The sequence below is a fragment of the Silurus aristotelis genome (genome assembly GCF_946808225.1).
Source record: "Silurus aristotelis genome assembly, chromosome: 26".
In the NCBI taxonomy this organism is placed as follows: Eukaryota; Metazoa; Chordata; class Actinopteri; order Siluriformes; family Siluridae; genus Silurus; species Silurus aristotelis.
In genome coordinates this window covers 16,446,743-16,471,568 of record NC_139599.1, presented here as the reverse complement: position 1 = coordinate 16,471,568, position 24,826 = coordinate 16,446,743, and the positions used below count along the sequence as shown (strand labels likewise).

Here is a 24,826-nt window from a genome sequence, read left to right as displayed (position 1 = left end):
GTGTGTGTGTGTGTGTGTGTGTGTGTGTGTGTGTGTGTGTGTGTGTGTGTTCAATGACTGATGGCGTGTGCCTGCACGTGTGCTAGAACATTAGGAGCAGAAGAAAACCGGTGTACATCCTGAAGACGCTTTGACTCAGAGTATTGTCCTCTGGATTTCTCTCTCTAGGACACAGAGTTACCTGAGCATCAGAAGAGGTATAATACACATGTATACACACACACACACACACACACACACACACACACACACACACAGAAACCCCTGGATCTTTCCTTATTAACTGGAACTTCTACTAGGACGTCCTTTGCACCTTGAAGATAAACCAAACTCTGAACAAAGGAAGCAGACAAAGTTCTTAGAAGATCAGCACGGTGTTCTCCAAGGCCTCCAAGCGTGGATTCGTGGAGACGGACGGAATACTGAGAAGCAGAGGAACATTGGAAAGGACTGAGAGATGGAGATACTGAGATCTAGAAGTTTCCTTCCAGAAAGGAATTCCATCTGCCTTGCCCTGATCATCATGTTCAGTAAGATTGCTGTTTTTTTCCCCCTCTGTTTTCCTTCATCTACATTATAGAAACGGGAAAAATCTTAACTTTGGTCTTTAATGGAACCTTTAAACCTTGAAAGGGTTCAGAAGAACTTGAGGTAACTCTCCTCTGTGCTACTGTATTAAACATAACACAATTTGTGGAGAATGATAGAGTTCAGTAGTGTATCGAAGCAGCGTATTTGACACGCTCTACCTTGTCCGTTTCTAGCCTTTTTGGCACCCAAGGCGATTCCTATTGCCAACCGCTACAGGCTCCGCCCTCGCACAACAATGCTCCACCCCCACAGCATAGAAATCATTCGCAACCTTTCATAGAAAAGTTTAATATTAATAACACATTTTATAATCATTGCAAAATTGCCTGAATTCAAGTATGTAAACATATACCGTATATTTACCTTCTAAACGTCAAGATAGCAAAAAATACTACTAAGTAATAATAATATTACTATATTACTTAATATTTATAATAATATTAATAATAATAATTATTATTATAATTACTATTATACTCTCTGTGGGGCAGGGGCAGGGGCGAGGGTGACGGCAGGGCAGGGCAGGGGGAGATGATATATAATGGCGATGGTAGATATAAAAAGTCACCCTTATGAAATTGCTCATTTTTAGACAGAAGACAGAAATATCATATTCAGATATCTTTAAGATGAACTTGCAAGAGTTTATTGTTGAAAGTTATTAATCAGGATATAAAGAATATCGAAGGTGTAAAATGGACCGTGGAACGCTGCCAAAGGAAGGAACTACAGGAATGTTTGGCAGGAACTGGTCACTCTTGACATCTCACTACAGGCTTGCATATGCGTCTTCCTAAGAAAGAGGCTTCAGTCTTGTCCAATTAAAAAATAGGATGAAATTCATACAACAGTAATAAATAGTACTATATATAAAAATAAAAAAAAAAGTATAGAATTCATACTTCATTACTAAATAAATTGCAATAAATGGTGTGGAAAACTGTACAAAGTCAACACACACACACACACACACACACACACACACACACACACACACACACACACACACACACACACACACACACACACACACACACACAAGTAAAGTTTTTAAGCACAATAGTGCCATCCATACTGCTATAATAAAAAGTATGTTAAAATAGTATGAATGCAGTGAACAGTAATCTGTGTTCCCTCACAAAAGTGGCCGAGCGCAAGTTTGTTTAGTTTCCACCTCGCACTTTGAGCTCAGTGTCAATGTTTTCTTTTGAAAACATACACGACAATGCCAGGAAAAGAAATATACTAATTTAAATACAAAATAAAATGTCACTGTAGTACTGCACTAAATGGTGTATGTATGAATGTGTATATATATATATAGCATGAAATTCTAAAAAAATGGAATCTGTACTATTGTATTAAATATCAGAGTAGAAAAAAAATAGATTTCATACCATACGAAAGAATTTTTCACTAAAGGATGCAAGTAGATATTATGGAAATTATACTACAGTACTAAATAGTATATAACAGTATAAAGTATATAATAGTAACTATGGAATCCATAGTTAATATTGTCTATTTATACACAATAGTACAATGTATAAAGTACAATGTATAAATACTAAAGTGTATTTATACATTGTACTTTTTATATATTGTATATTATAGTATGTGTATATTCTTTTTTTTATATATTTACATTTTATTTTTATTTCTTAGTTTCTGCTGCTGTAACATTGAAATTTCCCCACTGTGGGACGAATAAAGGTTCATCTTATCTTATCTTATCTTATCTTATCTTATCTTATCTTATCTTATCTTATCTTATCTTATCTTATCCATACTTCCATACTAAAATATTTATTTACATATTAATATATCCCATCTTAAGGTCCCCTGGTGGTCTAGTGGTTAAGATGCAGCGCTCCCACCGCTGCGACCCGGGTTCGATTCCCGGTCAGGGAACCATCCCCAGCCACTCTTAGTGCCGGTCCCAAGCCCGGATATAAATTGGGGAGGGTTGCGTTAGGAAGGGCATCCAGCGTAAAACATGTGCCAAATCAAACGTGCGGAGGATCCGCTGTGGCGACCCCTAACGGGAGAAGCCGAAAAGAAAGTTTGTAGTAATATATCCCATGTTACAGTACTGAATAATATGTAAAAAAAATTAATAAATACTAATAATATGGGACTCATACTGTAGTAATAAAGAATATATAATAGTGTGGATTTTATTTAAACATTTTTATGGTGCTCAATTCTGCACTACTAAATAGTATATAATAACATTATAGACTTTACCATACTAATTACTATGTCACTGTAGTATGAAAGTCATAGTACAGTTATTAAAAGTATATAAAATACCATAATCAAAATCTGTCACTGTAGTGTGGATTTCTCATAGTGCTACATAGTATGCTAATTCGTATATGGAAATGGTCCCTCGAGTTTTCCTCTCAGGACTTGGTTCTAATTAGTAATGATGGAAACTTCATTTAAAACTTGGAAACATCAAAGTTTTCTACAAATCGACCTAACTTATTTATTCAAACATTTCCTGTAATAGATCCCTGAGCATCAGACTGGGATCTGATTTGCTGTTGTAAAAACCTCCATTCTTCTGGGAAGACGTTCCACTAGATTATTATTTTGTAATTGTTTTTTTACAAAGCCAAAGCTGAACATTTTTTTGCAGGACTGTAAAAACTGGAAACTCAGAAACCCTCAACCATCTTTATTTTTTTGGGGGTTTTATTCAGTGAGTTAAAGGTTTTATCATGAAACTGATAAAAGTCCCTCAGAGACACAAATGTTCTCCTCTTAACTGGATGATGTGGAGTCTTAAATATGTAAAAAAAAACAACAACATATTTTTTTCAATAGGAGATGAGTGATCTGAGCCAATGCAGCATTGCCTACAAACACACACACACACACACACACACACACACACACACACACACACACACAAACACACACACACACACACACACACACACACACACACACACACACACACACACACACACAAGCTGACAACCGCTGTAAATGTGCAGCGTGTGAGATATTTATACATATCATTCATCTCCAGAAGAGAATAATAATGTGTGGAACGTTAGAAGGTATCAGAGGAATAAAACACTCCAAATGATTAGACTTCATTATATCGCTATTCAAACTGAACCTATCTCTGTAGACCAGTTTACTGCCACACCTCAAATTCCCAGTCAGATGTAAAACCATTAGCCTGTAGTCTCAGCTTAAGTGTATTGTGTGTGTAAGCTTGTAGCGCAGTCCTGCGAGGCCACACCCACTTTTAATCAATACTCATACTGCTCCATTTCCGCTGGCTGAGATCACAACGTTTCAGCGAATTCGACACCGAACGCTGGGCTGGAGCCCGACTCCCTGCACCCTGTTGTACAAAACACAAGATAACATTTGGAAAAGTTGGAAAATTTCCATGTTGCAGTCACATGCAGTCGTGTGCAGTGTGCATTTTAAAGCCTCCTCAGATAAAAGCAGAAGAATATAATTGCTGTTAGGACCTTTGGCAGTTTGCCGAGGCAGGTTTCATTTACGGCATCTGGCAGACGCCCTTATCCAGAGCGACTTTTAGTTATATTTCAGGTATATAGTTGAGCTGTTGAGCCCTGGTAAGGGCCTTGCTCAAGAGCCCAGCAGTGTTCAGATTCAACCCCGTGACCTTCTGATCAGAAATCCATCATATTCACGTCCCTACCACAGTTTGTTTCCCACCCAGCTAGGATCTGCTCCCCACCCAGCTAGGATCAGGAGAAAGTACAGGAAGCGAAAACAAGATGAATCTGGACCAGCGGCTTCAGAACACGGATATAAATAGATACTAGTCGCGCGATCAACACAGGAAATTCAGTCATCATGGATATCGATTAGCGCTGTCCTTAGAACATTCTGAATTGTTCTAAGGACATTTGTTTGGTAGACTCCTGTAAACCAGAAACCCTTTTGGGATGATCAGCAAGCACATAGTAGCTTTTTCACACTTGTACCTCTAGGTACAGTTCTTAAAAGGATCTCAGCAGGTAGGTTCCATATTTCTTGTAGAACAAACCACTAATCTTTGTATGTAGGCCCCTCAAATCTCCTGATGTCATCCAAAAAAAACATGATAATGATGAGACCATTACTGTTACTTCTTGTTCTTCTCTATGCTGAAGATAGTTATTAATGACATTGTGTCAGAAAATGCGGGTGACTATGTGGGTGAATGGGAGGGAAGGACCCAAATGCAGGATGCACACAGGGGTACAGAGAAAACAGGCTTTAATTAAAAGGCAACTGAGCAATGGGGCACAGGCAAACAATAGAGCCAGCAGAAGGGGTAATGGGGCAAAGGCAAAAACAAAGTCCAATAAACAGTCCAGGGTCAAAACACAGGCAACGATCCAAAAACCGAGACATTCTCATAAAGTTTTTAAAGTTTTCATTTGTTGTTGTTGTTATAGGGAGTCAGTAGCTGGTAGCTTAGCTCGCTAATTTGTGGACGTGAATGCTTTAAAGCTAAATTGAACAAACAAACCCTCCATTTGAGAGCAAATGCAGTTCTGCTCTTTCACATTAGTCGGTTCTCAAAACCAACCCAGCCGCAACGTACTATAAATACACATCGCAAATATCGATAGAAACCTTCCTGACCCCGTGTATTGGACTACAGTCTCCACAACGTCTCTGTCTCCAGAAATTTCTTCCTGGAATAAGGACGTCTCTCAGGATTCTCACTCAGAAATCGCAGAGACTTTAAAGCTGAAGTTATAGAACACTATTCGGTGGTTGCTAAGCAATTGATCCTCTAACATTAGGTTATATTTTGTGGGTGTAGGGGGGATCTGGGGGTGGAGTCCAGTGTCTGGGTCTCATTTGCATTTAATCAGCATTTTTTCAACGTTCAGAAATATGAATGTGTTGTGGACAGAGCAAGAAGGAATTGATGTCCGGGTTGAGACCCGGTGAAGGAGTTGATTCACGCCATCGTTGCAGAACGAGGGAGATAGAGAGAGCAAGGACAAATGAGAGAGGAAGAGAAAGCTGAGAGAGAGAGAGAGAGGGAGAGAGAGAGAGAGAGAGAGAGAGAGAGCAAGGGCAAGAGAGAGAGAGAGAGAGAGAGAGAGAGAGAGAGAGAGAGAGAGAGAGAGAGAGAGAGAGAGAGTGCAGAGCTGTTTTTGTGAATGAGATTTTGCAGCATCATTGCTGCAAGAGAAAAGGAGGGAGTGAAAAGCAAGGAGAGAGGACAGAGGAGAAAGAGAGAGAGAACGAGAAAGAGGTACTTCATGGCTAAGTACCTGTACTGTTCAATGACAAAGTTATTTCTATCTATCTATCTATCTATCTATCTATCTATCTATCTATCTATCTATCTATCTATCTATCTATCTGTCTATCTGTCTGTCTGTCTGTCTGTCTGTCTGTCTGTCTGTCTGTCTGTCTGTCTGTCTGTCTGTCGGTCCATATTCTCTTTCTTTCTTCTTTTATTTGTGTTTTTTATATCTATGTATCAATCTATGTATCTGTGTCTGTCTGTCTGTCTGTCTGTCTGTCTGTCTGTCTGTCTGTCTGTCTGTCTGTCTGCCTGCCTGTCTGTCTGTCTGTCTGTCTGTCTGTCTGTCTGTCTGTCTGTCTGTCTGTCTGTCTGTCTGCATCAGTGCTACCCTCCGATTATTATAAGCACTAACAAACCCCCAGGAGCCTGCAATAGTGATGATGTTCCTCAGAGTTCTTGTAGAACATGCTACCTGATCCTCTCTCCTGTTTCCACTCTGTAAGGTGTGTACCGGACGGCGGAGGCTCTGGAGATGAACACCGGTAAGGTCCCATTTTTGGAGGCTGTGAACGGGAGCGACGTCCTGCTGCCCTGCACCTACATCAGCTGCATCGGCATCGAAAAGCTTTACTTCAAATGGGAGTATAACGACAACGGCACCATGGTGAAGGTGAGGCGCCACCACATCTGAGGGCATCATAATGCATGATACATGGGGGGGTGAGGGGGTTGGGTCTGGTTGTACGTGATTTGTTTACGTCCCATTCCACATTTAGTCCATTGTATTGAATGGTCCACTCTTCTGGGAAGATGTTCCAGTAGATTTTTGTGGCGATTCATTTAGCCACAAGTGTGTTAGTAAAAGTCAGGTAATGATGGAGGTGAGGTGAGGTGAGGTGAGGTGAGGTGAGGTGAGGTGAGGTGAGGAGGCCTGAAAAATTCATCCCAAAGGTGTTCAATAGAGCGTTTAGAGCTCTGTAGCAGAAGATCTTCCACACACTTCCAAATCATGGAAAGCAGATCTTCATGGAGATGGCTTTGTGCACAGGGGCATTGTCATTGGAACAGGTCTCCTGGGAGGTAACAGTTTTGGGAAAAACCTCACATTGGCTGGATATAATACTTCAGTCCATATCGTGTACATGTTCACAAGATCCCTTCGGCCCCTGGTCCAGAATTTGAATGGTCCAGGTTTTGAGTTAATGGTTTTAGGATTGAATCTAATAAGTAAATGTGTCCGTTCACCAGTCACGTGACTCCACTTGTGTCACCCGACCAGGTGATGGACTCTGTGGTCCCGACGGATCACGCTGAGCCGGTAAACAAGCAAATCTACAGAGAACGTGTGGAATTCATGGGAAACAGTAAGACGAACAATGTGTCCATTATGATCTGGAACGTGACTTTTGAGGACGCTGGTCAGTACACATGCTTTGGAAAGAACCCGAAAGAGATGGGCAAGAACCACAGCGCCATCTTCACACTCTCCGTAGTCGAGGAACGTGAGTGTTACTCTGGGTTATTCACTCATGCTGCTGGAATTTACTGCTGAGGAAGTTGGGATTGAAAGTATTTTAAGCAACGTTTATCACAGTTCAACATGTTTCACCTGCTAAAATGTACATATTTCTCTCGATTGAGCTCGAAGTGTCTGTTCATGTTCAATTTTCTATCAAATCAGATTTCTGAGGAACATGTTTTACAGATATTCCTTTAAACATGAAGGGGTTAAAAATATGATGTATTTTTTCTCAGTAAATGAAACAGAGCAGCAGGAGTCATTCATTTCTTTTCTCATCCTTTTACCAGTACGAGTGGTGGATAACACTCTGACCAAGATCATCGTGTCATGTATAGGAGGCTGCATAGCCCTGCTGGTGATCTTCATGTTGCTGAAGAACTTGACGCTCTTCGTCCTTGCCAAGCTCGAGGAGAAAAAGTAGGAGCCGTTTGAATGATTTGTTGTTTATCGATTGTTGATGTGAAGACATTTTACAAAAACTTATATTTTAGATTAAAACGCCGCTTTCAAATGTATCTGGATTAGAGAAGATGTATGTCTAGATCAACCTCCATTTTAGAGTGACTCCCATTTTCGATTGATCGGCTAGAGAAGGTGGAGCCGTCCCTCCAGAGCTGGTCGACCAATGATGACGCTTAGACCCACCCCCTAATTTATACCAACCTTTAACTGTGGCAACGTTTAAAATAGTAAACGTTGATTAGTGATGACAAGATCGGATCATTTTAGTGACTTGGTTCTCCGAATCTCGTTCATCAAAATGAACGAATCTTTCAATAAGCAGATCACCGACATGTCTACATACACCAATTTAACTATAGTTCCAATCATTTATATGTGTATATATATGTATATATGTATATAAGAGAATAGTGACTATGGGATTCACGTGTCAAAAGAACCAACAAGAATCTAAAAAGACTAAAACCTACGGAGATTTTGCGATGCTTTGCTCATGCGCATCCAGTAGAACAATAACGAATCACTCTTTGAGTCGACTCGTTTTTCTGAGTCACATTAAAGACTCGTTCAAAATGAACGAATCGTTCACCCATCACACGTGCACAATGTGGTAATGGGAGAAAAGGGAACATTCAAACCTTTAAAATTCCCACAATGCACCAATGGTGACTGTTTCCCTACCAAGAAATAACGTCATATTTCCCGAAGCCTTTCACCTCGATGTGTCATCGTCTTTATGATTATTGATTTTTGTAATGTACTACTGAATAAACGGTTTGTTTGAGTCGACATGGAGCACCAGATCAGGGTTATGTGTGATTGAGGTTTGGATGCTCTTGTGCATTGTGGGATTTGCTTAGGGACAGATTTATTCCAGTGAACGTGAGATGGCTATTAAAATGGCAGATTTCCTGATGAGTGCCCTGGGGAAGTGGATGAGATGTTCGAATTCTGATCAGAAGGACATGAGTTTAAACCCACCATGCTGCCACTCCTGGGCTCGAACTGATCAACTGCTCATTTGTATCATTTTAAGTTATTTAGGATAAGGGGCGTCTGCTCAATGCTATAAATGTAGAGAATAAAAAAACGGATTGAGACGCAGCCTGAGTCTAACAGTGTCCTAAAGTCCATCAGAAAGCCTGCGTGATGCTGCTGTGTGTGTGGCTTAAAGGTGGGATTTGACAGTAAACTGGTCGTACCTCCTGGACCCCCCTGTGATTCTGTGGTTTACTTTCTCTCTCGCTTTACTGCAGAACACAACCTACAGTATTCGTGTCAAAGTGCAGAAAACACACCGAGATGCTCGTGTACTTACGCCTGTACTGCTGAGTCAGCAGAAAAAAGAAACAGATGCAGTCCTGATGTTCTAAATAAAGCAAAATCTCCGTAACGGCGCACAGACACAGTGACACCGTGTCCTCAAAATGGCCACCGTTATACAGTGTAACATCACAGGGCTATTTGGGGGAGAGGGGAAAAAAATAACCCGGTTTAACTCAGTATAATCCACCTCTCCCTCTCTCCCTCTCTCCCTCTCTCTTTCTCTCTTTTCTCTGTCTGACTTTACTCTCTCTCTGTCCCTCTCTCATGTCCATCTCTCTCTCTCTCTCTCTCTCTCTCTCTCTCTCTCTCTCTCTCTCTCTCTCTCTCATGTCTTTATTATCCCCCTCTCTGTCTCTCTTTCTCTCATCTCACTCTCTTATCTTATCTCTCTATCATCCCCCATCTCTCTCACTCTCTCTCTCTCTCTCTCTCTCTCTCTCTCTCTCTCGCTCTTATCTCTCTAATATTCCTCTCTTCCACTCTCTCTCTCTCATCTCTCTATTACCCCTCTCTCTATCTCTCTTTCTCTCATCGCACGCTCACAACCCCCCCCCCCCCCCTCTCTCTCTCTGGTCTGCAGTAAGGAGTGCCTCGTCTCCTCAGGGATTGATAATACGGAGAACGGACTGTCCGGCACCAAAGTGACTCCCAAACCTACACCGAAGAAACCTTGAGAGTGACACACACACACACACACACACACACACACACACACACACACACACACACACACACACACACACACACATATTTCTATATCTGAATGCAATGTACAGCGTAACTCAGCAGTTGGAACTGCATGAAGCTATTTTGAGTTTCAAAAGTATTTAATCCTTCATTAATATTTCTAATAATTTGTCGATTTACTTTTTTGCTCAGATTAAAACAAGGTGCCTGTAGACGCTTTTGTCGCCACCTATGGGTGGGGAGGACTGCACTAATGCAATACACATGTGCACACACCACACAAAAAAATGAAGTAATGTGAACAGAATGCAAACCAAAAAACCCCCTTTAGATACGTGTAGATGCTGCTAGCGGATCACTTGAAAATGCCTAGAATATAGTTTTTATTTTGAGAGCATGGCGACAGCCGAACATTCACTCACCTTAGCGCTATACAATTTAAATACACGATATACTGTATAACAAAGTTACTATAGCAGTAGCGGAGATTAAGTAGTCAATTTTTCTATGAAATAATAACAAAATCAAAAGGTATTAAACTTAGACAGGCTGCATTGTAATACAAACTCATGCTTTAAATACTAAAATAGAAAACTAACGATCCTAACTTAGCGAAACAGAAATGAATGCAATAAGCCCGTTTCAATCAGCATGAGCTCATACAGAATATAGAAATATATAGAAGTATATGGGTTTGGCCCGTGTTATGCATCCACACATCATGCGTAGAAGTTTATACTAAATACTGAATTTTATTTCTATTGTTCAATTTTGTTGTTGGGCAAAACTCCAGATGTTTTACCACTGGAAAAGGAACTGAGGGAATGAGTATAGAAAGTGAATCTAGGAACCTTTTAACTCAAGTGTGATACAATGTAGGTTCAGTACATGGATTTCAAAATATACACCTTATTTTCTGTTTTAATTTTAATGCAACAATGTTTAAGGTCAATGCAGCAATGATCCTGATATCAATATTTTAAATACCAGTATTGATACTCACTTTCAAATATCAATCTGACCTGGAACTACTCCTTCTCCCACCGTCAGCATGTCCCTCAGCCATGTATCTTGGAATCACTGGGCCATCATTTTCTGAGAGGAATTCTTGTTTCCAAAAGCAGGAAAGTCGATCAGTCAAAGAAGAAACAGAAACAGACTCAAGGCAACAAGAGAAGAAATGTAGTTTGTTTAATTAATACTATTTCCAGTACTTTTGATAGTAAAGTGCCTGTAAAACTTCTGTTTATTTTTAAAGAGACACTTTTAAGATTTATTTTAACCAAACAAATCTAGAACTATCCAGATGTTCCACTTTATTTTCGGTCAGCATCAGACATGTTCGTACCTAAGAAAATTCAGCTGAAATACTTTGCTATGCCTCTTGGAAAACTTGTTCATTATTGGGAGATTTTTTCTTGTGATGCAGTTCATCCCAGAGCAGGTCGTTCCATGATAGATATCACTCCAGACCACTGTTTGCTCTCTATATGACGCTTTACAGGACTGTTTCATTGCCTAGTTTTGTCTAATGTGTCTCTCAAAAACCATGAAGACTAATTGTTTCCACCCTTTTATCAAAAATTGTATTGGCCGTACCTACTTGGTAATGTCAGAAGTAGAAGTGCAACAACTGAGCAATACTTTAAAGTTTGTACACTTTGGGTCTCTCGTGAGTATATTTTACAAGAGTATTGGAGGTTGTAGTGGGAAGTGTAGTTCATGGCAGCCATGTTTGATATTGTGTTCGGCGGTGGCTTTCTGGGAAATGGAGTTGTTTTGTCCTCACTGTTTTCTTGATCTTGATATTTTTTTTCCACCATTGGGGTGAAAGACTTGAACCAGGGCTCTTCAACCTTTTATAATTGAACAATAAATTTTTTTTTTAATTTTTTGAACGTTTACCATTAATTGACACAAAAATTGCCAAATGATCTCTCTCCATAGTGACTGCAAAGAACAACTGTTTTACGAAGGCTGATTTGTATTTTTCTCACCATTTCTTGGTCAATTCTTACCTCCTAATTTAAAACAAAGTATCGAGGGATGCGAGTTTAACATTCATTAATGACGAACTAAACCTGCTGTGAGTATGGAAATGACGTGACCTAAAATACTGCTGTATGTTAATTTGTTGATTTATTTTTAATTCTTAAAAACCAAAACGTACAATAAATAATAGTGTCAAATCTATTATAGACAATTTCCCCAAACATTCTTCTGAGATCAGATTCTATTACGTCATGTCTTTTACCTCTTTTTCTGACCATAGTGTAAAACCAGACGGTCTCAAATGCCGGGTTGCGACCCAGAATCAGGCAGTGGAAGAGTTGCTACTGGGTCGTAAATTGGCGTTTGGGGACCTCTGGGTGGAAAAATTCATTATAAAACATGTCAGAATACAGTAGAATGCGATCTCAGATAGTTACGCAGAAGAACTCAGATTACAGTTCAGGTTCTGTGTACATACACCTTATATTAAATGAATTTATTACAGCAACAAAAACACCTTGTGATTAATTTGAGTTTCGAACCTCGCTCATGACGCCTGATGCACGTTTTCTTGTTTTATTTACACTAAGTGATTCTAGCTCAGTTTGTAGTATATAGTAAGCACTGTATTAAAAGAAAATCCAACCAAAAGAAGGAGGGGATTCCTGTTACTGTGATCCTTCAGCAATAAACAATAAATCGTACTGTAGCTATGAACCAAACGATCGAAAGTTGGATTCGGTGATGAATGAATGAATGAATGCAGGGGGGGGGGATTTATAAAGTGTGGCAATAATTATTGCAAATCTTAAAATATGTGAATGTGAGACATTTTAGTCGGCAGATATAACAAGTCGATAAAGAACTGCAAAGTCGGATCAGAGGTCGAAACTAACCGACGGTGTATAGTAACGTCATTACAAAATGCAATCTTTATTTATTTGGTTATTTATTTATTTGACCACATTTCAAGACTATTTTGTTTTTTAAGTTGATGCTGATGACATCATTTGTAAAAATGTTTTTATTTGTGCACGATGACGTGTCAGTGACTGATGCAGTAAATTATGAAGTAAAAACAATTTTTTATTTTTTAATGCCTGGTTATTTTTATTAAAAAAAGAAAAAATTATAATAATTCTGGGTACAGACGACGTTGAGATATTGGATTTTTCTTTAGTAAAATATTTTCAATAAATAGATATATATAAATGAACAATAAAACTAACAAATAAATGAAAATGGTGGCTAAAATCCAACATTGTAATCTTTTATTTATTTATTTATTTATTTATTTGCTTTTCCCTTGAATCCCAGTTAACAATCCCCCCGAGAAAATCCATGTACACTCAATTCCTTTCAATCTCTTTATTGAAATATGAATTCCTGATCATTTCCCCAAGTAGCAGAGCTAAAACACAAGCCATGGTACAACCTTTGTGTCTGTATTGTAAACACTACAAAAATCTGAACACTCAAATAAAATATAAATTAAAATAAAAGTGCCTGAAATGCCCAACGTTTCCGCTCATATGTAGAGAAATAATCTGCAGACACTGAATGCGTGGCCCGATAGACATGACCACACAATTCTATAACGTCTGCTCCCACTGACGCATCTCCACAGCAGCAAACCGTCAGGGATATTTCTGCAATGGGACAAAAAAATGTGGTGATGTTTCATTTATTTCAGTTCTAATTTAAGACCATTTTCATATTTCACATCGTCTCAAAACAGTCTGATGCTGCAAATAAGTCACAGCTTCAGAGGCTGTTCTGACACTGGAGAGTTCTTCTGTTTAAATTATAGAGAAAAAAAAAATAGCAAGAACGTTGTGGTATCAGCATTACACACGTCACCAATCATAATTGAAATCAACAGCCCCAACCCCCACGACCAATCAGAATCGAGAATTAAAAAATATTCAGGCGTTCAAATGATGCAAACTGCACACAGATTCTAAATCAGCAAAACACAGCCTCGACTTTATAATCAAAACACACGCCACACACACACAAAATAATACACATTAACCTGCACTCACACACAAAAATAAACCTGTACCTCAAATCACACACACAGAAACACATATACAGTACTTACTCTCAGACTCACACACACAAAATAAAACACACACACACTCACACTTTTATTCAGACATACAAAAAACTGGAAAATGGAGTCATGCAATACACATTCCCACACACTCACATCCATGATGCTGTAGATCCAGTTCAGTAGCTGTCGGACGTCAGTATAAACTCCAGGAAGGCCTTTCCGAGCACAGCCGCCTCCCCAACTTACCACACCCACCAAATGCCACCGGGACGACAGGAACACCAGCGGTCCCCCGCTGTCCCCCTACACAAACACACACACACACACACACACACAAACAAATAATGGCTTTAGAATGTTTTCCTAGGTCTACTGGAGAGGACGGGCGATTCTTTACACACTTCGCAAAACAACAACACACCGATCAAGTTCAGGAATAAACCACTCAGAGTCGTGCAGTTCCAGTAAAATAATCAACGATGTAGTGGTGGTCACCTGACAGGAATCGACTCCGCCTTTCAGGAAGCCGGCGCACAGCATCCTGGGAGTGACGGCTGAACCATAGATGGATGCGTTGGAACATGTGGACCTGTCAATCAGAGGAACCGTGGCTTTCTGAAGGACGTTGGACAGCTGGCCTGAGAGCGTGACGGAGGACGGGGTCAGAGAATCTGTCAGTGATCACTTTTTATTTAGCTCCACCCACTTACCGTTCTCATGGACAACGCCCCACCCAGTCACAACGAGCTCGTCTCCTGCCGTGATTGACAGCTGGTATGGGGGAAGGCAGACTGGATGGATGGAGGCTGCAAAAATAAAGCTTAATTGTCATCTCTACCCTGGCTCCGCCTACTTCATAAATGGAGACACAGTGAAGATAAGCCCATAGTCAACTATTTATCAATATTTAGCAACCGTGCTACAAAGAGACAAATGATGACGGAAGCCACACCTCCAGGAAGAACATCGGAGGCGAGGCGGACCATGGCGATGTCATAGTCATGTGTGACGGAGTTGTAGGCATGGTTAAGGACGACGTTTTCCACGGACACCCCTCCAGAGGTGGTTATATAGGTTTGGCCTAGAAGTACACTCCACTGGCTCAGTTCTTTAATTCTTCTGAGAGAGAAAAAGAATAAAATGCACAGATGTTAAATTGTCGTGGGGAACATTTATTGGTAATATGCGTGTTGCTATGGAGTTTCTAGATATTAACTTTATGGGTATAAAGAATAGGGATTTACAGTAGGTTGAACATGTGAGGAAATCAATATGATTGAGATACAAATACAAATATGGCTGTGGTTTACTGATCGGAAGGTTCATGCCCCTGGTATCACCAAGCCACCACTATTGGGGCCTCAAAGCAAGGCCCCTAACCCTTAGTGCTTCATGGGCGCTGTATCATGGCTGACCATGGGCTCTGACCCCAGCTTCCTTACGTCAATGGGATATGTGAAGACAGAATTTCACTGTACTGGGATGTTCATATGACAAGTATAAAGCAACTTTCTTTCCTGGGGTGTTTTATGCAGGCAAAAGTGAAGTCATGAGGCAAAAACAATTACATCATTCCTTCATCCTTAGTAACTTCCTATACAGGTTCAAACTGATTACATTAAGTCAAATCACAGGTAGACCTGCCAGTTTAGTTTCTGTTTTCGTAACCCTAGTGTTTTCAGGGATCCTATTTGGAGTGTAAATCCGACTACAGATGCACACGTTTGGAGCACTAAGCTCGTATACACACCCAGTGAAGCAATGAGCGGCGCTGATGACCCATCGCTTCGAGATCAGCGATCCTCCACACACGTGTTGCGTGTCCCAGCGGAGACTAACCTGCCACGGCCACGACTCGATCGTTGTATCCGTACCGCCGACGATCCGATCTTCACCAACCACCTCCCCACAGTCTACACGTACCAAACAAAAACAATGCGGCCTTGCTCAAAGTCTTCAGAGAAATTCAAAGCTATTTCCAGGGGGTTCAGGTCCAACATCAAGCTTGGACTTTAAACGCAACACACACTTACCAGAGCAAGACAGCGATATGACTGAACCCGAGGCGCACTGATCTCTGAGGGAACACACCATGTTAAAAAGTGAGTTCAAATACTAGACCATTTCACGCAGAGACTTAGAGCAGCATGTGGAATTTTCTTTACCTCACACCGAGTACATCCTGGATGCTTGCACTTGCTTCTTGGCCTTCGTTACTGACGCCACTAAAGGAAGTCCGCAGGTCAGGATGGAGACTCCGCACAGGTATTTGGATACTCCGAGGGCTCCTACAACGAAACAATCCTGAACCCGAGAGTTCTGAAATAACTTGAACAAACCCAAAGTGGCACTGCCTGAAATGAAGTCGTTGGTTATTATCTTCTTCAAGAGTGATACAAGACATGCAGGAGGAGCAAATGAAGGCTCAATGCCCCACCCCACCCAACCCAACCCCTATTACAAGCAAGGAATCATTACAAGTTTTTAACTACTGGGTAAAAACACAAATTCCACAGCGAGGATAAATCAGCTGAGGTTCACCGATCACTCGTTTAGCTCTTTTCAGGCTTCTTTAGTACCTCGATTTGGAAACCTTGGAGATCTCAGATCTGCATACGCAATACATGTATGTACAACTTTTTCCTACCAATTCAGACCCCAATAATGGTTGCCATTCTACAATCATCAGTAACAGCAGTGGACAGTAACAAAGTAAATGCAATTTGTGACTGTACTTAAGTAGCTTTTTCACGTATCGGTACTTTACTGAAGTATTTACATTTGGAAAAACTTTTACGTTCACTGCACATTTCATGGTTAAATATTTTACTTTATACTTTACATTTACAGTCGTTCCTTTTTATTTATAAAGATAAAAACGTAACTGGTCAATCAAGTCACCAATCTGTTTTAAACTTGTGCCGATTGGCGCCTGGTGTATCTACTGATCACTGACATACAGATTAGAATCAGTTCAACATCGAGCAGAACATTTAGAGAGAAATAAGTGATGAAGAAACTCCAGACTCGAACTCACCACAACACACGTGACCTCATTTGTGTGATAGAAATCTATCAGTGTGTGAGTCATTAATATCATTCTATTAATAGATCAGTGTGCTGAGAGTCACATTCGAGTCTTTTCACATAAACCGAGTTGATTAATTGAAGAGTCTTGTGATAAAAATGCTCATTCGTCCACCACTGGTCAGTAATGTGTGTTTTTGTATCCGTAATTGGGGGGTGTCTCACACACACACACACACAGTGTGTATTTGTATTACACAAGTGTGCATGGGTTTGTTTGGGTACTTACTGGGTGTATCCCAGGTCCTGGCAGGCTAATCGAGTGAGTTGGGTTCTCCAGTTGTCTGCACATACAGTGCTCCATGTGTTGCCCTTAACCAAAACCTGCAAAACCAAACTCTCACCCATCAACCTCACTACACACACACACACACACACACACACACACACACACACACACACACACACACACACACACACACACAAACACACACACGTATGACAATGTCCATGTACACACACATATCCAGATACACTGGGTGGTCATGTGGGTTGTGAGTGTGTACCGGGGTATGTGGTGTTGGTCCTCAGGCTGGACACACAGTTGAGCTCGTCCTCTCCTGCATCACAGTCGAACTTCCTATCACACAACTTTCTGATGGGAACAAACACCATCGACTCAGTGCAGAAGTAGAATTTCGAGTTTATGTGTCTGATGACTGAGAGAAAGAAAGATTTTAGTTCAAAATTCGATATAAACTTTTACTTTACATTATAGATCAGTTGTTTTTCCTACTGTAATGCAGTCCCAGTGCCAGGGTTATTAATATCAGCAGAACACAGCAGAAGATCATCAGAGCAAACCTCAGCCTCTTCTTCCTCTCCGTCTGCAACTTTGATAACCTCCTCGACATGGCCAGACTGTGTTGTGTGTGTGTGTGGAGATCTGAAACACAGTAATGCATGTACGTGTGTGTATATTACAAGTACGTCGATCTGCAACACTTACCTTGTTGTCTTTGTGTGTGTGTGTGTGTGTGTGTGTGTGTGTGTGTTAGTGTGTATCACAAGTGTGTAGCTCTCCTACATTCATCTTGTCTTACTGTGTATAGGTGTGTGTGAGTGTGTATGACAAGTGTGTAGATCTCCAACACTCACCTTGTTGTCTAATCATCTATAGTTGTGTGTTTGGTTTTTTTTTTTTTTTGGGGGGGGGGGGTTTGTGTTTGTGTTTGTGTGTGTGTGTGTGTGTGTGTGGTGGTTAGACCATGTGCAACAGAGCATATCCTCCTGACAGACAGCCTTGACCAATGAGAATGCCCAGATCACATGACATCACCCATGACATCACGTGTCCATCAGGTGTCCTTAATAATAATCCCTTGACGACCTGAAGCTGCTTCTGATGTTTAATTAGAGATGAGTCTCGGTTCAGGAAGGTCTGGGGTTCTTCTAAATTTCATTAACCTTCACTCGGGTCCCACCTCATTTGACTGGGTGAGGTTGTAGCTTAGTGGTTAAGGCTTTAGCCATGAGATCTGATGGTCATGAGATCAAATACCAGCCACAACAAACTTCCAATTCTGGGCCCCTGAGCATGGCCCTTAAATCATACTGCTACTTAGTTATTTGATTGAGATAAATGTAAGCTGCTATGGAATAGAATTTAGATTTTAACTGAGAAATGTGAACACGAAGGATTCTATAGAAATGGTACCATGTCAGAATGACTGCGTTCTTGTGAACAAAAACGGCAAACAAATACAAAACAAACAATAATAATAAAGCCATGATGCAGTGCATGCCTCAACTCGTCCAGCAGGTGGCAGAATCTACAGATACTGAAATTCTGGTTGTTTGTGTAACATTAGTGAAGGATTTTGTACCATACGTTTTCTTTACGTTCTGATTACATCGAGCAGAACATTTAGAGAGGAATGAATGATGAAGAAACTCCAGACTCGAACTCGCCACAACACACGTGACCTCATTTGTGTGATAGAAATCAATCAGTGTGTGAGTCATTAATATCATTCTATTAATAGATGATATTATAGAATGCTGAATTGGTACAGAGGAAGAAGCAATAGTTTCCTGTTCACGTTAGCTAAATTCATCTTAACTATTAGGGAAAAAATTCCAAGTAGGATCGATCCTTTCCATACAGCAAGATCGTTTTCCGATATATGATGAAGTGTTGTCAGGAAGGATTTCACGTTCCTTTCCTCTCCTTACCCTCACTTCACTTCACTTTACTTCATCACTGACTTGGTTCCTCGCTCTAGATAAGAAGAGATAAAAGACAGTAAATATGACCCTGGTGTTCACGCTCTCACGGTTTTTCGATAAACAGAAACTGCTCAGGAACACGGTAATAACTTGTCCAATGAGGCTGAGCAGAGGAAGCGCCAGCAGCCCCTATATGTTTGACCTTTAGGGCAAAACCGGTCTGGCCTCAGAGTCAACTCCATGCCCCATGTATTGTTAAGTAATATCTCAGATCCTCTAGCACAGCTCAACTGGTCCCACCTTTTCGCAGGGTAAGATGGAGGTATAAATCCCCTCAGTGGTGGACCGTGCATTTGGTACCTGGGCCTCCAGTGTGGACGTACCCGACTTAATCCACCTCTTAATGCACCACTATAACGTTGCGATTATAGAAACCATCAATACAATAGAAAAACGCAATATAACAACACATGGCATTACAGAGAGAGAAACATTTCACATATGTAGGGTGAAAACCACTTTACTAAAGCAAGAAACCCAGTTAGTATTTTGTCTAATAACATGAAAAAAACTTAAAAAAAAAGGGGCTGTTCATATTCACTGGTCTGGAAGTGGTGAACAAACCCTTTCCCAGGCTGAGACAAGCTAGCTAGCTTCGGGGTTTGGCCGACCTCCTCACGATGTCCAGCTTTTCTGGAAAATGGATTTTTAAGTATGTCCGAGACCAGATCACTTTCTCTTCCTCTGTAGGCATAAAAAAGTCTGATTTAGATGTTTTATTGTGCAGATCGCTACAGACATGTTTTGCCAGGCTACAACAATTTCCCTCTGACCAACCAATCAGAGGACAGAAAAATGCTGATGCTATTCTGGGCCGGCTAGCTGCCCTGTGAGGCGAATTTGAAATCTAATTGGTTAGAGAAACAGACTAATTTCTTATAGAGACTGAGGTAAAAAGGCCAGCAGTACTGACTCTGAAGGCTCTGGGCAGATTAGATTGACATGGCAGCACATAGAGGCTGAAATCTGATTGGACAAAAAAAATCTAACATCCACATACACGTACTGGAAGCAGTGCAGCCGAGAGAAACGTTATAAAATGAAGAGAATAAACTGTTGGGAGTAAATTAATAAAATTTCATGAAACAAATATTAGAATTTGGGTTGTAAATGTAGGTCAGTGTATTTGATAGTGTTTAGAGAAGGCTTTGCCGGCCCTGACCGCCCACCACTGCATCCCCTAGACGAGTGACGGCCTACCTCCTGAAAAACTCAAACTCTTGCCTGTTTATGTCTTTAATAAAATAAAATAAAATAAATAAAAGTATGCTATAATTCCTTTCAACAGAGTTTTAGGCTGATGGTATCATCATTTTGCAACCTAGTAAACCAGTGTCGATTAATAGATACTTTAAAGCACTTTTGAACATCGGTCTGGAAAAGAGCGTCTGCTAAATGCTGGAAATGTATTTGTATTTGATTTACATAGTAATTTCCTTTTATGGCAGAACATCAACACCCCTCCCCCACCAATCTAAGTCATAGATAGATATCATCGTGTCGCATAATCAACTGAACTCTGAATCCTGATTGGTCGAACTCTGAATCCTGATTGGTCGAACTCTGGATCCTGATTGGACAGGAGGGTTAATTTGTTTGTATCAGCACAGTCAAATGAATGCCTTAATGTTTCCATAGCAACAGCTCAATGTAAGTAATACATTGGCAAGCTTTTTTGTATGCATATGTTTGTTGAATTTAAATAAATAAATACATTCAAACCATATTCTGTCTCTATCGTGATAAATACTTCATGCTATGAATTCAAATGTAAAGATAAGCATGAAAGGAGTCTCCAGTCACAGCATTTTGCCAGAGGATTGAAGCTACAACTTCATTTTTAAAATCTTTTTCAGGTTTTTTATGACATGACTGCGGAGAAAGAGATGCTGATAATTGATTTGTCATTCAATACCATTTGGTGTAGTCATAAATAGATAAAAAGGACCTGAAATTGTTGTTGGATTGGTAAATCATGAGAGAATCAGAGCACCAGGACATGCTGTTAGAGGGAAATAACTCCAGGATGAAAAAAAACTCTTATTCATTGCCACCATCATTGTCTGATAACTTCACTGGTGCCAAATAATAATTCAATCATTAATATTCTGAGTGATTAGATCGCTGAGGGTTGGGACGTTTTAAACCCGCAGGTCTCTTCTGGGTGGAGACACGTCTGTGGTCATGCCTTATCACTCTTTTTTTTTTTGCAGATTGAAGCAAACTCTGTGAACGTGCGACGCTCGTGCAACCAGTTTAACGAGACACGGACGATGACAGAGGAAGACAAGAAGGAGATTGGAGGAAGCATTGGCTTTGATGTAATGATGATAGTTAGACTGTAGAGTAAATGACAGAGCAGAAAAATAGAGAGAGAAGGCGAGAGAGAGGAAAAGATAGATAGAGGGAGTTTTTGATGTGAAGAAGGATCAGATTTGGTCTTTCCACTTTTTTTTATTGCTGATGGAGAACCCAGAGGTCAACATAGAGGTAAGTCACATCACTATAAAAAAAACACACTCACACAAATATATATATATATATATATATATATATACATCCTGAACTGTTATTATACAGTTTTCTTCTTCTTCCTCTTATTATTCTTATTCTTCATAGTAGTATGCTTAAAATTTGCATATACAGTAAATAGCAAGATAAACGAATAACGGAATAAAGAAAACCAAAGCAATGCTGTAACAAGAATCCACAATTTACAATCATTTTCTGTCATTTACGATTTACTACAAATATTTCAATGCTGCTGTTTCTTTTTTCTTTTTTCTTTAAAGGTTCCTTTTCTTTCTCTTGAAAATTCATTACGTGTCTCTATTATGGGTTTTCAACACAACCCTCGTGAAATGACATGAATGACAGCTTTATGACAGGAAAAGCACATGGAAACAAATCTACTTAGTGTAATTAGTGCTGAAACGCTACAAGCGAAAACGTTGATGTCTTTTGCTTGCTTGTAAACAGTTGTGGCTAATATTTCCTGCTAGCAAGAAAGAAAGTTTGGTTCCTTTTTAATTCAGCACGGGACGGTCCTAAATGAAAGTGAGATTTCTTTCTTGTAAAAAACAAACCAATTCTTTATCGTGGCTTGTGTTTGGTCTGAAAACAATTGCGAGGTTTGGGAGAAAATGAGGCAACCTACTGAGAAGGAAATAAGAGCCTGATTTGAATGACATTCGCTGTTTTTTTGTTAATAATCTCGTGTGTGCACAGTCACACTATTGTACCTTATTACTATAAACATTACTGTACACACACACACACACACACACACACACACACATTACCTCGAGTGTGATACAGTGTAATACAGGTTTGTTTATTTCCACATCAAATCCAGACCAGGGTAACCTTAAGCAAACTCACGACAATGTCAGTTAAGAGCTTTAAATGGCCCCTGTCTTGTTGGAAAGAAAACCTGCAACCACACCAACCCTTTTTGGGTGGGCTTGGCTACCCCTGCTCCAGAACTATGGTACAAAGTAATAAATGCTATAACACAGTTTATATACAGTCTTACACCCCTGCTTTATCTCAAAGGTCAGCCAATACTGGTGTTACCTAAGATCAGACTGACACCAGTGAGGGCAGATCTCTAATGCCAAGGACCACAAACATTAGAAATCACAGCCAATTAATACTGGACACCTGGGTTCTTGGGGAGCCCATTTTCCTGTAGTCCATCCCTGTTAAAGTGAAGAATCAAACATTTCATGTAAAGGTGGTGGTTCAGTTGTTAAGGCTCTGAGTTACTGATCCGCAGGTCAGAGGTTCAAGCCCTGGTATTACCAAGTACACTAACCCTGCTGATTCTAAATTGAATGTGCTGACAAGTTCAGAATCTAAAGATTATCAACCATTCAGCAGTGTTCATATTTGACTCTATGGCAAATTATTCTCAGGTTATCGGTTTGAAACACTACTGCTGGAGCATAGGAAACAATGACTGGCATATAGCATCATCACTTTTCCCTCTTTCCTCAGCATGGTGAGAACCCTCCACCATACTACTTGGTGGTGAATCCCAGTGATCCGCCTCCTCCATATACATTTATCCAGCCATTCCCTGAAGTTCCTCCAGTTGTTCCCTACAACACCAACCAACCTCTTCCTCAAGTACTTGCTCCTCAAGTGCCTCAACGAGTTATCACTACAACACAGCAAGACCAGCCAGGTTCAACACACATACACAATGAAAAAAACTTGGTTTTGCCATATCATTTGAATAGGTGGTTGGATTGATGTTTATTGGTGGTTAAATTAAATGGTTAGACTAATTGTGTTTGGATGGATGGATGGATGGATGTCCAAAAAATTGACAGATGCCGCAATCGTATTTAATAAAGTAATGACCAACTTTCAACATTTTGATTATATTTGGCTAAAGGTTTTTGTTTCATTTTGTTCCAATAACATACTCCATCCTTCTTAACAGACTTGAGGCAGAGCAGACTGGTGATAACTCACCATAAAAAAGCTCGCTACTACGGAGGCTCTGGAAGCACTGTCCTTATACTAATTCTCATTGGACTTGCAATCTGGCTGGGAGGTATTAAAACATCTATTGACTATCATACTATACAGAATACATTGTTTTCAGGACAGCTCAAGGTCAAGTGCATGTTGATCCTCGGTATTTTTCAATAACCTGTATCCTGTAGTGCGATACGGCATGGCAGTGTTGCTCAGAGTGAATCCAGACACATGTTCGCCCAATACCGTCAACTGTGACGGACACACCGACTGCAAACAGGGCAGCGATGAGACCATCTGCGGTCAGTCTGGATCAACGTGTAACCATAAAATCAAAGACATAACACAACCATATCAGTGTAATTGCTAGAAAGCTGAAAGATGTGTATGTGTATCATCTTTACAGTGAGGTTCGGTGAAGGAAATGAACTGCAGGTCAAGACCTCGAACTTAAGCGCCTTCCTTCCTATCTGCTTTGCTGACTTTAATCAGAACCTGGCTACTCAGACCTGTCAACAGCTCGGGTTCAGAGGGTGGGTGAAACATTCATTTGATTATTTGAAATTTGGTACCTCATAGCTCAAGGGGCCCTGGTTCAATCCCGAGCAGTTGTACAAGGTGGCAGAGTAGAAGGAGATTTTCTTCGTTTTTTTGTTGTTTTCTTACTTCAGTTTCTAAGAAAATTGGGTCAGAGCACAGAGTCAGCCATCCTCATCATATGGCACCACTGGAACAGAGAGAGTTAAGGGCCTTGCTTAAGGGTTAACTTGGCGACTTTAACCCCTTAGACTTCTGATCAGTAACCCAGAGCCATAACCATGGAGCCACCAACTTCCCTAGTGGTGCTGCTGCCTCCCAGCTCCAAGGATGTTGGTTCAATCCTGAGCTAGGGTTTCTGTCTGTGTAGAGTTTCTGTGGGTTCTCTGGTTTCCTCCCAAAGGTATATCAGTAGGTGGTTTGGCTATATCATAGAAGTGAGTGAGTGTTTTTGTGTCTCCCTCTGGTGGCCAGAGGACAAATTTACTGTAAGTTCTTACATAATATTTATTAACGCTATTTACTACAACAGTTAACGTTTAACCTGTAACAATATTAGCATTTAATAAATAAATAAAACATTAACAAAATCTAATTG

At 40.3% G+C, this 24,826-nt stretch overlaps 3 protein-coding genes across 4 annotated transcripts in view; 2 read left to right on the top strand and 1 right to left on the bottom strand.

Annotated features, from left to right (window-relative positions):
- Positions 1–32: 32 nt before the first annotated feature.
- scn4bb (sodium channel, voltage-gated, type IV, beta b) lies at positions 33–13,082 on the top strand. 2 transcript variants are annotated; one of them, XR_014531711.1, is made up of 7 exons: positions 33–197; positions 300–530; positions 6,343–6,509; positions 7,119–7,341; positions 7,649–7,778; positions 9,730–11,231; positions 11,488–13,082. XR_014531711.1 is itself a non-coding variant. In XM_083530884.1 (6 exons), the coding sequence occupies exons 2-6, from the start codon at positions 458–460 to the stop codon at positions 9,821–9,823; spliced, it is 687 nt and encodes a 228-aa protein (XP_083387010.1). In that variant the 5' UTR covers positions 33–197; positions 300–457; the 3' UTR covers positions 9,824–11,730. The 2 variants fall into 2 exon arrangements, 1 of the variants encoding a protein (XP_083387010.1); XM_083530884.1 differs by having other exon boundaries at positions 9,730–11,730.
- Positions 13,083–13,181: 99 nt separating this feature from the next.
- On the bottom strand, positions 13,182–17,860 carry tmprss4b (transmembrane serine protease 4b). The gene is made up of 11 exons (XM_083530838.1): positions 17,711–17,860; positions 17,481–17,633; positions 17,204–17,330; positions 16,053–16,175; positions 15,921–15,964; positions 15,638–15,800; positions 14,840–15,006; positions 14,598–14,693; positions 14,383–14,525; positions 14,041–14,190; positions 13,182–13,477 (listed from the first exon to the last, which is right to left on the bottom strand). Exons 1-11 carry the CDS (start codon positions 17,826–17,828, stop codon positions 13,466–13,468), a joined length of 1,296 nt encoding a protein of 431 aa, XP_083386964.1. The 5' UTR covers positions 17,829–17,860; the 3' UTR covers positions 13,182–13,465.
- A 3,557-nt stretch (positions 17,861–21,417) lies between these two features.
- tmprss13b (transmembrane serine protease 13b) overlaps positions 21,418–24,826 on the top strand; it is an 8,728-nt gene continuing 5,319 nt past the window's right edge. The window contains exons 1-5 of the mRNA XM_083530837.1: positions 21,418–21,693; positions 23,203–23,392; positions 23,654–23,767; positions 23,880–23,993; positions 24,098–24,224. Of these exons, the coding sequence (XP_083386963.1) occupies positions 21,667–21,693; positions 23,203–23,392; positions 23,654–23,767; positions 23,880–23,993; positions 24,098–24,224 (572 nt within the window). The 5' untranslated portion in view covers positions 21,418–21,666. The remainder of the gene's footprint in view (positions 21,694–23,202; positions 23,393–23,653; positions 23,768–23,879; positions 23,994–24,097; positions 24,225–24,826) is intronic.